The sequence below is a fragment of the Micropterus salmoides genome, unplaced genomic scaffold, assembly GCF_014851395.1.
Source record: "Micropterus salmoides isolate LMB-PRFRI ecotype aquatic unplaced genomic scaffold, ASM1485139v1 Ms_hic_scaffold_9, whole genome shotgun sequence".
NCBI classification, from domain to species: domain Eukaryota; kingdom Metazoa; phylum Chordata; class Actinopteri; order Centrarchiformes; family Centrarchidae; genus Micropterus; species Micropterus salmoides.
Genome location: NW_024044681.1, coordinates 19240814 through 19256547, shown reverse-complemented (window position 1 = coordinate 19256547; position 15734 = coordinate 19240814). Strand labels below are relative to the sequence as shown.

The 15734-nt window shown below is 38.9% G+C and overlaps 1 protein-coding gene across 2 annotated transcripts; it reads left to right on the top strand.

Annotated features, from left to right (window-relative positions):
• The first annotated feature begins 259 nt into the window (after positions 1-259).
• LOC119895746 (four and a half LIM domains protein 1-like) lies at positions 260-15143 on the top strand. Of its 2 annotated transcripts, none has more exons than XM_038709044.1 (6): positions 260-412; positions 11118-11297; positions 11596-11770; positions 12351-12520; positions 12804-12990; positions 14129-15143. In XM_038709044.1, the coding sequence occupies exons 2-6, from the start codon at positions 11142-11144 to the stop codon at positions 14278-14280; spliced, it is 840 nt and encodes a 279-aa protein (XP_038564972.1). In that variant the 5' UTR covers positions 260-412; positions 11118-11141; the 3' UTR covers positions 14281-15143. The 2 variants fall into 2 exon arrangements, with proteins under 2 accessions (XP_038564972.1, XP_038564973.1); XM_038709045.1 differs by lacking the exon at positions 260-412 and adding an exon at positions 2360-2377.
• The last annotated feature ends 591 nt before the right edge of the window (positions 15144-15734 follow it).

The window sequence follows — 15734 nt, the reverse complement described above, 5'->3', positions numbered from 1 at the left end:
ATTCACATTCCATTTTCTGCTTGTTTACAAACCATAAAATGATGTTGGCTACAGTAACATTAATACAAGGTAGTTAAGTGAGGCTACTGTCTTTTTTTTTTTTTAGCTTGTTTCCACATTTTCTTGAAAAACATGGTGTGCCCTATCACTTATTTCAAATGTCAGTGTTCAAATATTTACTTTTATTTTGAAGGTAATGTCACCCCGCTTCTTTTCGAACGTTCCGCTACTCTTATTGTGACGGCAACCCTTCCTATTTCCGGTCTCAGACTGGCAGTTTGCGTGGAGCTTGACGCAGCTGCAGATGGCAGTACTTATAACGTGTGAGGGTCTCGTTAAAGCGGAGTTCCGCTGCCTCCACACAGTTCAGAGAGCACCGCTCATCCGCGCCGCAGTCATCACCTTGAATCCGGTAAGCTGGTTGATGAGCACCGCTGTTTATTACCGCACACAGTCTAACCAAATCTCTTTTTTTCTGAAACCTACTTTTAGTTTTAGACTACCCGACCTGCAGGGATGTCTTGTTTGCACTTGAGCATGCATTTTATATGACGCCTGATGAAATTGTCGGCACAACTGCGAGCCGCACTTCATCTTTTATTAGTCCAGTGTTAATATGTGGCCACTCTTAAGGTTGTCGCTTTTAATGAATAGCCAGGTTATGGCTGATCCCCTATACCTGCAGTATTATGCCACACTAACAAATGTACAGTAGCGACTCTTCCTCTTTCACACATCTTATGATTTCATACACGTTTCACTTCCAAAGCAGCAATTTGATATCCGGAGAGGAAACAAGCCTTAACGTTGTCTGGGGCGTTGGCCATCTCTGTCTTTGTAAGTTTGTGTGTGTGTGTGTGTGTGTGTGTGTGTGTGTGTGTGTGTGTGTGTAAGCTACAGTTACATGCTGACTTGTGGAAGCCTAATCTGCTCCTGAAATCTGTTTCCAGTTAGGAAGTCTCTTTTTTTCACTCAGTGATGGAACCACTGAGGCTAAAAAATGCATCACAGAGGTCAATTAAAATTCCTGTACCTCAATTTTCATTGTCCTGTGTGTGTGTCCATGTAAGTGGTGCATATGGCTTCAGTGTTGGCTCCTTATTCAACAAGAGGCTGTGAAGTAAATTCAGGATCCATATGTGACATATGTGAAGTCTTTATCCTAAACACACACACAGGTTTAGGGTGTAACAGTTCACACATGACCGATTGTGTGACTGCAAACCTTTAAGATATAGGAATAAAACTATTAATTATTCATAAATTGATAGAGGAAAAGGTCATTTGTCTGGTGAATGACCCCAAAACAAGACTGAAAGGGGAAGGAGACATTTTCCAGTGTGATTACAGAAGGAAACAGCTTGCTGGACGTTGTGAAATAATGCGTTCATAAATGTTGCAACTGAGTGTAAAATGTCATCTTAACATAAATATTTTGGATATATGCAAGTAAATGGTGCTTTTAACAGTAATGTGGAAGTACATGCAGTATTTCTACACACTATTGCACAAACACACATACAGTAAGTACCCCTAGGCCCAGATGTGTGACCTTTCGCTGCCTCACTCACACACACACACACACACACACACACACACACACACACACACACACGAAATCCGTAGGGCTTTTTTGGCTCGATTTGAAGCTGATGCCTGCATGTTAAAGAAATTACCATGAGCTCAGTCCCATAAAATACATCACAGGCTCATAAAACTTTATGCAATTTGTCTGACTGCATGTCATGGTAACTCCCTGTTGTGTTTCGCCTGTTGTGACTTTAATAGGTTAGAATGAAAATGGGATACAGACTGTATGTCTTTCTTTTCACTGATCCCCAACGGTAAACTACATATTTTTAGTAGAGGCTTCAGTGGAGTTCTGCAGTTTTAATCCTCTGACAACATGAAGTCGAAATAGGTTTTGATCGAGAAACTCGGCAGTGTGTTATCTATGGCCTGTAGCCTGTTGTGATGTGCATGGGCGTGCTGACAATCAGTGGTTGTGAAATGGACAGGAAAGAAAGCTTCTGTATTATGTGGAAGAACTACTGTCCAATAAATATGGAGCTACAGACAGGTGATGGTAAGGTTATCTTAGCTCAGCATAAAGACTGGAAACAGCTAACAGCGCTTTGTCCAAAGGTAACAAAAATATTTGTAAATATAAGCACCTCTAAAGCTTACCAATTAAAATGTGGTTATGCACTGGACTATTTCTTGGCCGGGGTTAGTGACTTCCTGTCTTGCCTTGTCTTCACTGAATTTGCCAGGCAACCAGCAGCAACCACAACTTGTCATTTTGTTACACTGTTTTTTTTGTACAGATAAAGCAAACAAGATAGAACATGTTCATCGTTGAGTTTTTGAGATGCTGGTAAGCAAATTTTGTTACTTGTAGACTAACCCAGGCTAACTGTCTAAGCTAAGCTTGTAGTCTCCTGCTTGTAGCTTCATATTTAAGGCACAAACATGAGTGGAATCAATCTTCTTATCTAACTCTTGGCAAGAAAGCAAATAAACATATTTCCCAAACTGATACAGTAACAGAAGAAGGGCACATTAGGTGTACCTATGGTAGATTTTGGAGCAACCACCACATTCAAAACACTAAATGAGGAAATATCTTTGTGAGACTGTTGTTTCATCCCTTCAGTATAGTTAGAGACTTGAAAAATCTATGCCAAGGGATATTTAAGTTGTTAGCCTAATGGACTTACTAAGACATTTGACTATGTTGGTTTTTCATTTAATTTGGCAACCATCTGAGTTTACTCAGCCTTGTGGTTTCACAGTTAAATTGTTGTTAAACAGGGTCTGGGGTGTGGTCATTGTTACGGTCAGAATATGGAAGAATGGTTAGAAACTGAGATATGCAGGGATTTTGTTGGTTGGAGATTTATGGAGAGAGATTGGAACAGTTTGGAAGCAAACAAGGCCCTAAGATAGCACTGAGGGCTTAAATGTCCCATTAGATCACTTTAACATTCAGTTTTACCGTAAGCTTTGGACCTCCAGCAGTGCTCCTACAGGACCAATGTTGGCAGCGCACATGCGCACACAATGTCATAAATATTCATGGAAATGGAAATTGGTCATACATTGCTGCTGAAGCTCTCTAGTTTAGTCAGCTGCTCTGTTCTGAAAGACGCCTCAGTTACTGAATTGACAACTGTGGGGAGGGAAAGGAGAGAATAGGAGATGAGTGCAGGAACAGAAGCAGTGTGTAACTGATGAAGAGAAGAGGTTGAAGTACAGCTAACCAGCAGCTTCTGCTAAAACCATCACGTGTTGTAGCGAGACATGCTGCGTTTCTTAGACCTCGCTCTACATGACTCAGATCTGGTGTATCGGCTTTATTCCACCGTCTGGAATGTGGCTCACCAGAGCCAAATAAAACAATTATCTTTCTTTGGATGCTGATGTGGAGCACAAATGTTTAGCTTCTCAGTTTCCAAAACTGATGTGTATTTATTTTTGAGATAGAATGACTGGAATCAGGGGATGGGAATGCTCTGTGTGATGTTGAAGCAGTTGGGCCATGATTTGGGAGATAAAGTGATCTTTAAAGTTGCTCTTATCTGTTATTTATTTAAACAATGAATCAAGTGACTGTGTTAGTGCGCAGTTTAGTATTAAGGTTTTCTATTGAGTTATGTTGTGACTGCAAATTTAAAAAAAAAATAGTTTACAGTAAAAATCATTACTATTATTTATTTATGTTCTGTGCATTTTTTTATTTAGTAATTTTATACAATTCCCAGAGTATTTGACACACACCAGAGGAGCCTTAACTTACTTCTGTAGTGTAAGATAGTTATATAGACATTTGTATAGGCACAGCCAACTAGCTTGTGAAGATTGAGGCCTGTTTATGAGGGCAGCCGCTTACTCACTGACCTTGATAATGCAATGCATTGTGGTCTTTTGAGGCTTTTGTTAGTTCAGACATTGATGTATCTCTTCTTCTTCTGCAAAGGATGTTTTCTTGTAAAATAGTTGAACATTGCTGGAGACTTCTGAATATAGTAAAAAGCTCTTGCTACTTCATTCTGAAAGACAAAGATGTGAAATTTACTTAGAAAGCTGAAATTTGGCCACAAATTTAATTAATCGATTTTAATCAGGCTTAGCTTCTCAAATCTTGATTCTAAGTTTTTTCTTTTAGCCATCTATGATCGGAAATTGAATATCTTTAGGTTTTGAACTGTTGGGTGGGGGAAAAAAGCAATTTGAAGACATAACCATGGGCTGTGGAATATTTTATTGGGTATTTTTCACTATTTTCTGACATTTTGGAACAAAAGAAAATAACTTGACACCTTAATCGACAATTAAAATAACTGTTTGTTGCCGTCGTAATAACATTTTTATTCAGCTTGCTCTTTCTGAGTAAAACAATCTAACCCTAATCAACCATCACAACATCTTTATGTTGTTGCTCATTACTTGGCATTTAAACAATCGGAGGAAATGTAGCTACATAAAGAGGAGTAGGCAAGTTGAATAGACATTTTTAAGCATTAACGTAGCACAGATGTGGATTGTGGTTTAGGATTAAGTTGAATATAAGGTGAATATTTTGTACGTTCAGCGTTCCAACCCTAATCTATTTTTAAACCACCAGGAAGTCCCATTAAGAGACACGCTCCACTGGCTATCCAACCACATTAATGATTACAGAGTTTCTAAAAGCAAGTCTGCATGGTCCTGGGGTCACACCTGCAGCACACACTGCATGTCACTAAAGTTCAGCCAGGGTTTATGGTATGTGAATCTGCAGGCATTAATGATATGTTAATGTAGACACAATATTCAGTGTGTGTGTGTGGCTGTACTGTGCCAACGTCACCGTTCTGATGGAGACTTCCTGTTTCTCGGCTTTCCACCACATTCTTCAGCGATAAGCTCATGCCAACACACACACGGACACACACAGATGTTAGGTACAAGCAGACACTCTCACACTATTTTCGTTGGTCTGGTCATAGCTGTTTTCGTCTCTTATCTTTCTGTTTCTTTATTTTTGCCGTCTATGTCTCTTTCCCATCCCTCATGTGTTTTAACTGTGTGTTAAGATTTTCCTCTCGTCCCCATTACATGATGTCACCTCTCTGTGGTTCCTTTGTACACCACAGACCTCCGACCGCCATGTAGTGACTGGGTCTGGACTTCTGAGAACCAGCACTGAGTAGTAACTGTTATAGTCAGGTGAATGAAACTTTAACAGAGGTGGGAAAGGATACACACACACACACACACACACACACACACACACACACAGAGAGCCACAAGACAAGACATGAAGGGATCCGGAGGTATTAAAAACTAAATCACAGGAAGTTTTACAATCTTTTAAATGGAGTGGTTGCAGACTGCTTGACTACACACACACTGCATTTACTTAACATTCATTCCCCGGAGACTTAACCCAACCTGAAAAGGATAAGACTGGTGATATTTTAATTATTGTCAATAAATGTCATGAAAAGACCAAAACCAACAATGAACTGATCCCACTAACAGGTACTCTGTGTAGCTTATTCCTCTATGCCAAAGAACTCTGTTTTTGTCAAAAAGTATTAACAACACATCAATGAGCCACAGTGTTGCACTGGATGACATGTTTCTTACCATGAACACGGGCACTGTAGTTTATCTGTGACTGAAAATAGTCTTCAACAAACGCACAATTTACTCCTGTTTGTGTTGAAAGTAAGAAAAATGAACATTAACGCCAAACTTTAACCTTAACCACTACATGCCCAACCCTCATGTGAACCATAAACCAAGTCTTATGGTGCTTTCAGACCAAAAGCAAAGAGAGCAATGGGGGCGGCGCGTTTACATTCAAAGTAAATGGAAAGACGCAGAGAGCCGCGATTTCCTGTTGGGTGGTGCGGACGGGGCGATGCCGGCAACATGATTCTGAGTTGCGATAGCCTATCAGCGTTGAGATTATCAGGAAGCCATCGACGGCTTCAGAGCCTTGTTTAGAGAGGACCAGGCAGAGTGGAGAAGTAAGTGCGGGGAAAAGCCGAAGACAGAGCGGGAGCAGCGCTGCAGCTTTTGGACAAATAAACACCCGTAGTCTGACTGGTTTATGCTCTGACAACTACGGCATTTACTCGCGGGAGGAGCTCGGAGTAAACTGCTAAATTAGCTTTTTACTTTTTAACTTTATTCCAGCTTTGTATTGTACTCTGAACAAGTTAGAATAGCATAGCCCTGATTGATCCTCACTCCACATTTAGAAGTTGTTGTCATGCTGACAGACCTGACAAAGCATGAATTCATATGTTTAACAAATCTGCATCATATTGTAGTTATTTCTGCATCAGTTTGATCCGTTTATTGCCATTTAATCACAGCAAAATGTTTATTTGGCAAAATGTTTATTTGGGGTTCATGCAGCTAGTTTATTCCCGTTATCGTGTTGTGTGTGAACACACTTGGCAGTTGTGCAGCGATAAAACCCCCGCAAGGAAAGCGTTGCGAGGATTAAATTTGTGTTTGGTCTGAATGCACAGTCAGTCCTAAAATCTAATGGTTTTTCCCAGTGGTATGCAGGTTTTTGCCCCAATATGGGAGGTGAGTCCCCATGATGTGATTTTCAGATTTACGTCCCCACATTGTGATAAATACAAATACACACACAGAGTTGTCCTTGGCTGTGGTGCTGCCTCCCAACCCTGCCTCCAGCTTCGACTGCGTGACACAACTTAATTGCACATTTTAGCTGTTTCCATGGCGATCAAACAAAGAGTTTTGTATTGGCAGCTTGGATACGAGAAAATGATGTATACGTGCTGCCACGCCATGACACAGCGAGAATATTTATTGCAGAAAAACCAAGTAAAGACATGAAGCAACACTGTCTCTCAGAGCTGCCTGACGTCAGTGTAACCTGATTTATTTCCTTCGAACCTGTGTGGATACTGGCTCACTTCCCGTCAGCCATTGTTTGACTCCCATCAGATAACATTTTCATGATGCTGGTAGCCAAGTGTTATTGTTGCCTGCTCTACAGCCTTAGACGTACACAGTACTTAATGTGGCAGTGGTCTACACAGCCACATTAAAAAAAAGACAGGGACAGAAAACTATATATTGATTGTTATTAGTTTAGGGAGAGACAGGAAGTACAACTGAAGATAACAGGTAAATACCAGACTGTGCCTTTGGCCAGGTTGACTTGCTGTCTTCAAGTGGAGATGGATAAGTAACCTCACTCAGTCAACAAATAAACCAACTTCTGGTGTTTCCATTAATAAGTAATGAATTAACTGGTCACCCAAAGGGAGATGGATGTCCGCTCCACATGATGTCAGTGTCCGTTTATAGCTTGACTGTCTGTTGAGGAGACACGACTACAAAAGAAGCTATTTAATCAACTTTATTAACAGCAGCACCTTTAACCTCAGACACTGTCTAACAGCAGTCTGACTCTGGCTAAAAAGTGTAAAAATCTCTTTAGTCTAAGGTGGACTGGATATTTTACTTACTGTATTAAAATGTTATTTTCTTGGCTTATTATGTTTCAGTTACTTGATTAGGTTGGAGAGTTAAAGTGTGACTCTAAATGCTGTTTTAGAGACTTTTCCAGAAAAATAAAATAACATTCAAACTGACTAAAAATGGACAAGCAGTGTTCAGTTTTTATGCTCCATATATCTGGAACAAACTCCCAGAAGACTGCAGGTCTGCTGAAACTCTCAGTTCTTTTAAATTAAGAATTTTCTTTTTACCACTCCCTTCAATGAACTCAAATGTAAGGCTGTAGATTAATATTGTACACTGCACTGTGACTTTTACTGTCCTGTTTTACACTGTTTTTATTTCCTATTTAACTCTTTAAAATATATTTTACCCTGTTTTATTTTCTATTTCACCCTTTAAAAATTATATTTTAATTTTATTTTTTTCAATTTCCCTTTGTTGCTTTTATGTTTTATGTAAAGCACTTTGAATTGCCTTGTTGTTGAAATGTGCTACACAAATAAACTTGCCTTGGCTTCAAATGATTAAATTAAAAGATATTTAAGGCTCAGAATTTTCAGAATTTTTGCTGTTGTCTGCCTGGATTTTTAGCTACTTGCTTTTTTGTATAGACATGGTGAGGAGTAATGGTTAGCATATGCCTCTGCTAATAGTAAGTAATTCAGAAAAGTGGGGAAAAACCCAAAAGACCCACTGAGTTGCACTCGAAAACAACAGAATGTTTGTCCTACAAGTGATATTTTTAGCCATGCTATCAGTGTTTGTCAGTCAACCACTTTGATCCAGACTAAAATATCTCAACTGTGAAATGGTTTGCCATGAAATCTTTGCACAATTGTCCCCAGAGGATGAAAACAACTGACTTCGGCGATCCCCTGACTTCTCCTCTAGCGCCACCACGAGATTCACATTTGTGGGTTTGAGTGAAATGTCAACACTTTAAGACATAATGATTGCAAAAGTACTTGTTAGTTTGCAAGATTTATTTGGTAATTACGCAAATGCTATACTAAGATGGTGAACATAATAAACATTTCTTCGTAGTACCAGCATGTTAGCTTGGCTTAATCTTGTTATAACCCATTTTATTATGAGATTTTCAGCATGGATTGATGTTTGTGATCTGTGTTTATTACAAAACATTTCAAATTTTTATGTTGTATAATAGCTGTTAAGAGACCAAAAAAGAAGAGACTAGTGGGACAAATATGAAGGTCATGAATCTTTTCTCTGGTCCACCATCCTCCCAGATCTTTACTCAGACCTTAATCCTCAAAAAAACAAACCATTTTTAACTTAAACCCTTTACAATTTGAAAACTAGAAAAACTTGTAGTACAAGTCCTTGACATGAAGATCATATTACAGGACCTGACAGACTGCCTTTAACTGCATCTGTCCAACCACGATTTCACTGTCGTGTCTCCTTTCCAAAGCATCAGAATAAGTATCACCATTAATCTTATCTATTGGCCCTAGCCTATAGAAAGGAATCTCTGACACATCTGTGATTTTTGCCGAGAGTTTAAGGAAAGTCACAAGAAAAGGGAGGACTTGGATGTTTTTGAACGCATCCAAAACTCGTGGTAACGTCACTCCTCAGCCAAAACCAGAACTTCCTCATTAATCTGTGCTGACATGCCGCTCCAACTGCGAGGCCAACGCTAGATTTTGTGGTTTTGGCGGTCTGCTAGGGAGTGGTCCAAGTAAGGTGGAGTGTGTGCATATGAGTGTATGTGTGTGTGGGTTCTGTCAAAGAGTTGTCAACGTTCCAGATCTCACCACATTAGTCATACCAGGCATTCCTTCATGTGTTCACCTCACTGTGCTAACACAAACACACACACACACACACACACACACACGCACACACTGCTCTCTCACAACAGTTTAGGAGAATTCCTTGCAGTCGGCCAGCGTGAACTTAATGTGGGTGAACAGACTTTAGCCATGTCTTCCTCCACATTTCTGTTTGTTTGTGTGGCTGTGATTTTGCCATCATGTTGCATTTTATTTGCCATGTGAAATCTTGACCCTGTAATCACAGCTCTGTGATAAGTTATGGTGATCAACATGGTGATTTTGGTTCTATGTTTAGGAAGTTTATGTGTGTTGTATTTTGGGGAGAAATTTTTTTTGGACTGTTGTGTGAGAAAGCAGTTACATAAGGAGGCTTCAGACATTGAATCAGGCCCCTCTTCTGTCCAGTTTTGGAATTTAAAGGTCGACAGCAGTGCAAGAAGTGTTTAGATTCGTTACTACTACCGTAAAACTACCCATACATGATACGCAATGTAAACTCCATTACAAGTATAAATCCTGCATTCAAAATATTACAGAAGACAGAAGTCATATAAGCATAATTTGTAAACAGCATTTTAATGTAGTAGTTCGTCGAAGTGGAGGTAATTTAAACAACTTTTGGTAGTTAAATTCATAACTATGCAATATTAGGATGAACATAGTAGTGGTTAGAAGTATAAAGTAGTACAAAATGATAATACCGAAGTAAACTACAAGTACATCAAACCTGTACTTTATTGTAGTACTTGAGTAAATGTACTTTAATTACATTACACTAATAGACTTGGACTACTAGATTTGGGACTTTGTCACCTTTGAATTCTGCTGCAGGTCTTTTCAGAGTTATCCTAAATTTTTACCTAATTATCCTCTGATTGAGTATACACATGTAGCCAGAGACTATGGAAAAGCACTGTACAACAAAAGCAGTAACATTATCTTATAGTTACAGCTCATTGGTTTAATGTTTTTTTGTGATTTTCAATGAAAAACACTGATGTTTTAGGAGCAGATGTTTAAACTGATTTTTCAATATAGATAAATCACCACTCATAATTAGATATAATTAGCACTTCTAACTTTACTTGCAGACTTAATGTTTGGTAGATCAACTAACATTGCCCTTTAGACTTTAGTATTTAAAATGCCAAAATCTGATTTGAAACCATGAAATAAGGTTTTAAATTTCATCATCAGATTACAGGATTCAAACTTGTACTGTGGCCATTTGTCTTGACTCTCAAATCTTCAGCTTTATTGCTGTAAGTTATCAGTTGTGTGCGTAGTTTTATCAGACAGAGATAAGATGTATGAGTGAGGAGGGCCGAATCACAAACAGAATACAAAGGCACTGTGTCATAAATGCCGTGCACACATTATAAAACAACCAGGTGGACATGCACATAGCAGATATGTACACCTGGTTGCTATGCTTTTACATAATACAAATATTTCAGCATCAAAGCTGGTGAAGAAAAGCATCTAATCAGCAGCCTGCAGCAGCAAATATTACAGTGCTCATTTGTCCAACTTTCTCCTTCTCTTCAGTCACAGTAAATGTGTCCAGCGCCCTCATGTGGTGTCCTCGGCAGCCTTTTATGTTGTCAGGAAAATCATGTCATTTATCAAGTTAAAATGGCAAACATTTGGGTTTCACCTTTTGAAATGTGAGGCCTGGCAGCTTTTTCTCTGTTTGATATTATTGTAAAGTGTCGCTGTTCTTGCCCTAACAGCATAATTTTAATGTGTCTACATGATGAGTTAAGGATGAGCGGGATGTTCACCTTTTCTCTCTTCTTGTTTTATTTGTTGTAGTTCTGAGTCTCCCTTGGAGTGACGATGGCAGACAGCTCGCACTGCTTCTACTGTCGGGATGACCTTGGGGGGAAGAAGTTTGTCCGCAACGAAGGCAAGCCAGTGTGTGTCCGCTGCCACACCAAGTTCTGCGCCAACTCCTGTGCCGAGTGCCATCGACCCATCCCCCTGGAATCAAAGGTGTGCGATTGAGTTTTCTATGTACACTGAACAAAATTATAAACGCAACACTTTTGTTTTTGCCCCTTTTATCATGAGCTTAACTCAACTAACATAGATTTTGACAGATTTGTGAACAGTATTTGAGAGAAATAGGCCTTTTGTGTACATAGAGAAAGTCTTAGATCTTCTGCTCATAATGAAAAACTATAGTGTTGCATTTATAATTCTGTTCAGTATATGTATTACTCATCAGTGTTGCTTTATTTTCTCTCCACGTACCTCTCATCAAACTCTCCACTGTTCTGTCCTGCACCAGGAGCTCAGCCACAAGGGCCGCTACTGGCATGAGGAGTGTTTCCGCTGTGTGAAGTGTTACAAGCCTCTGGCCAAAGAGCCCTTTAGCACCAAGGATGACCGCATCATGTGTGGGAAGTGCTGCTCCAGAGAGGATGCTCCACGCTGCCATGGCTGCTATAAACAAATACTTGCTGGTAAGACAATCAACTTCAAACTGTGATTTTGAACTGTTTGAGCTTAGTTACCTTACTGACAGGGTTTTGGGAAACTGGCCCATCGGTCAAAATACTGAAGTGATAAAATAATTATTGAAAGCTTAATTTTCCTTGAAAAAACTATTAGCACAGGCATTTAAAAACAGATGCAATACAGAATGATTTCTAAAGAATTTAACTTTCTTCATACATTTATGTACCAGAGAGCAGAGGTATAGTCCTGCTCATCATAAAGTCATCACGTTAAAAATGATTTTTTCCAGCTAACAATTACTTTCTCAGTCTATCAGTGCTCATCATTCCCCTAAAGTGGCATTTCTAAATTGCTTGATTTGAACAAATTCAGAAGTCACTTTACAATGACATCAAACAGAGAAAAGCTGTTTCTTTCAATAATGGTACCAAAACCTTGTAAAAACCCAATTTGGTTTTGAAAGCGGCTCAATTTTGAAATTGAGCCACTGTCTTGTATTGAGCTTTACAGTCGAGTTGTGTTGGCGATTTGACTTCATTACCCGTTTCTCTGACCTAATAGCTCCCCATCTCTCATCTTCTGCAGGCACAGAGAGTGTGGAGTACAAAGGGAACTCGTGGCACGACGAGTGTTTCACCTGTTGCAGCTGTAAACGACCAATAGGATCGCAGAGTTTCCTCTCCAAAGGAGATGACATTTACTGCAACCCCTGCTATGACAAGAAGTTTGCCAAACACTGCTTCAGCTGCAAAAAGGTTTAGGTTTATTCTTTTTCTTTTCAAACAGGAGGCCAGATCCACATTTCTCAGTCTTCCCATATGATAAAGCTTTTCAAGCAGTTCATGTACTTACAAAACTACAATAGTAAAGTAAAGGGAGGTTAAAATCAAGAGTGTGGTAGCAACATTATGAACCAACAATTATTTTCTGGACTGTAGACAGTTTGTCAAAACCATATTAATTTAAAATAGGATTTTAACATTAGCACAATGGTAATACATATGTTCATACATTTACATCTTTTGCATCTGTCTCTAGCCTATAACCTCTGGAGGAGTGAACTACCAGGACCAGCCGTGGCACAGCCACTGTTTTGTGTGCAGCTCCTGTTCCAAGCCTCTGGCAGGGACGAGTTTCACCAACCACCAGGACCAGGTCTTCTGTGTTGACTGCTACAAGAGCTCTGTGGCAAAGAAATGCAGCGGCTGCCAAAACCCCATCACAGGTTGCTTGAAATTAAAACATATTATGTTATAATATATAAATGTAAAAACAAAACATATGAGGCTAAAATCTGCAACAATGATTTTTTTTTTAATCATTATTTTAACAAAAATATTTCATGCCAATCAGTGTTACTAATCAAGTAAAAATATTAAAGGAAACGCATCAGCAGACTCCAATATGCACAAATGTGTTCATTTGAGACTACACCTCCCCAGAGATCTTTGGTCACATGTTCCAGCCAGAACTTAACCAGTGATAGTCATGTTCCAATTTAGGGTCGGGAACCCTCGAATGTGGGTCCTCGAGGCAAGACTTTATGTCTGTATGCCGTGCTTACATCAGTTGGAATAGTATAAATGGGAAAGATTCCCACGCTTTCAACTTGTGAGTGTTTAAGTGTTGCTCCTGTTAAGGTAAAAAACACAGTGGATTGATTACATACATACTATATTCATTAATTCTGGGTTTAATTATCATGAATGAAGGACTTTAGACTATTCCATGGGGCAGCGTGGGCGACCAGGAGAAAAATATGGAGTGGAACTTAGTTGAATGAACATGATTTATGTAGGAAAAACAAAAAACAAGAGCTTGCTGACCGAAATAATTTCTTTTATTTCAATTAAATTCAACAAAGTAGAAGTTAAATGGTGACACAAATATGATTTACATGTCGGAAAATGGTAAGGACCCAGCATTGAAATGAGACATTCCAGCCTCACAAAAACCAAAACTAATCTGGATGTTTTTTGTCAACTCTTAAAAAATGGGACACGTTTATCATAAAGACGTAGGCCAATAAGGTGTTCATTAGGTGGTAACCTATACTACAAACTGGGTAAACATTGATAACAGTTTGAGTGTATAGTACAAGTCGTAACTTCCAGATGTGTTCCATTCATCTATAGAAAAAAACAATAGATGTCTGGCACATTCAGTCACCAAAATGTGAATAAAAGGTTATCCACTCCTGATTAGAAAAACCCAGCCATTGAACATTCACTTGTTTTCCAGATTGGAGGTACTTTTCCTGCTGTTACAGGGGTGGTGAAAATGATTACAGCTGCTGGCTGAAGTAAAGAAAGGAGGAGGAAACAAAAGTGACAGATATGTAACTAACTCTCCTTTCCTCTTAGGTTTTGGTAAAGGAGTGAACGTGGTGAACTATGAAGGCAGCTCCTGGCATGAATACTGCTTCAACTGTAAGAAATGCTCCCTCAGTCTGTCCAACAAGCGTTTCGTAGTCAACGGGAAAGACATCCTCTGCCCCGACTGTGGCAACAAGTAGAGACGGAAAACCTGGTCACTTTTTTCCTTTCTTTATACATAAAGTCTCCTTTTCAATATTTGCTTAATTTTGGGGTGATTAACCACAAAGTGATGGAACAATTGGGACCAAAATGTAACTTGTGTCCACTGTTGATTGTTTCTTCAGATGCCGCATGCAAACATTAAAGCATGTGATGCCAGTGACAAGCTTTGTCCTAAAACATAGAAATCAGAGGCTTGAAAGATAAATAGTATGTAGCTAAGGCTGGCAGTGTAGAAGACTGTTATGACATAAAATATATATGATATAAAACACATAAAAACAACTTAACAGTCAATTACAGTAAATGAGCAGCAGATTAATGCATTACTTACCTAAAATAAAAGTAGCTCTATACTGAGGAAATGATGTAGGTGATTTTACAGATCACAATTTTATTTTTAAACTTTTCTTGTGCTTTTTTATGAGCTGATGGTTGAGAGTCATCACTTTGTGTTAGTATAAAGCTAGACGGCACCATGTTTTTTTTTTTAAACATACATTTAAAATAAATATGTGAATTTGGATCATTCTAAATGTATTTTTTATCCTCTTTTAGCAGAATTAACTGCTTCCTAAGTGGCTTTAATGTTGTTTTTCTATTTTTGAATGCTGATATTTTTCCTGTGACCAAAAAAGTGATTTTTTTAAATAACCAAAATGATATCTATGTAGGTGATTGCTGTTTAAGGGATTACTATGCTCATTGTACATTTTAAGTAAATAAACTTGGATGCACTTTTATTAACTGAGGAAAGTGGAAATTTAAATATCAAATTGGAATATATACAATCTGCATGCCTTCATGTGTTGCTAAAATAAAAAACTTTCTACAAAGCTGAGCATTACATTTGTTTTTATTAATTTAATGTTATTATGTGAACCTAACCCTTGTGGAAATGGGAATTGAGTACTCTACTGTTGAAAATACACTTACCTGCCACTTTATTAGGTACACCTGTTCAATACACAAATATCTAATCAGCCCATCACATGGCAGTAACTCAATGCATTTAGGCATGTAACAGAGCATCAGAATTGGGAAGGTACAGGATTTAAGGGACTTTGAACGTGGTATGGTTGTTGGTACCAGACAGGCTGGTCTGAGTATTTCAGAAACTGTTGATCTACTGGGATTTTCACACACAACCATCTTTAGGGTTTACAGAGAATGGTCCGATAAAGATAAAATATCCAGTGAGCGGCAGTTGTGTGTACAAAAATTCAATGTGGATGTCAGAGGAGAATGGGCAGACTGGTTAGAGATAACAGAAAGGCAACAGTTACTCAAGTAACTCGTTACAACCAAGGTACGCAGAATACCATCTCTGAACGCACAACACATCAAACCTTGAATCAGATGGGCTACAGCAGCAGAAGACCACACCGGGTGCCACTCCTGTCAGCTAAGAACAGGAAACTGAGGCTACAAT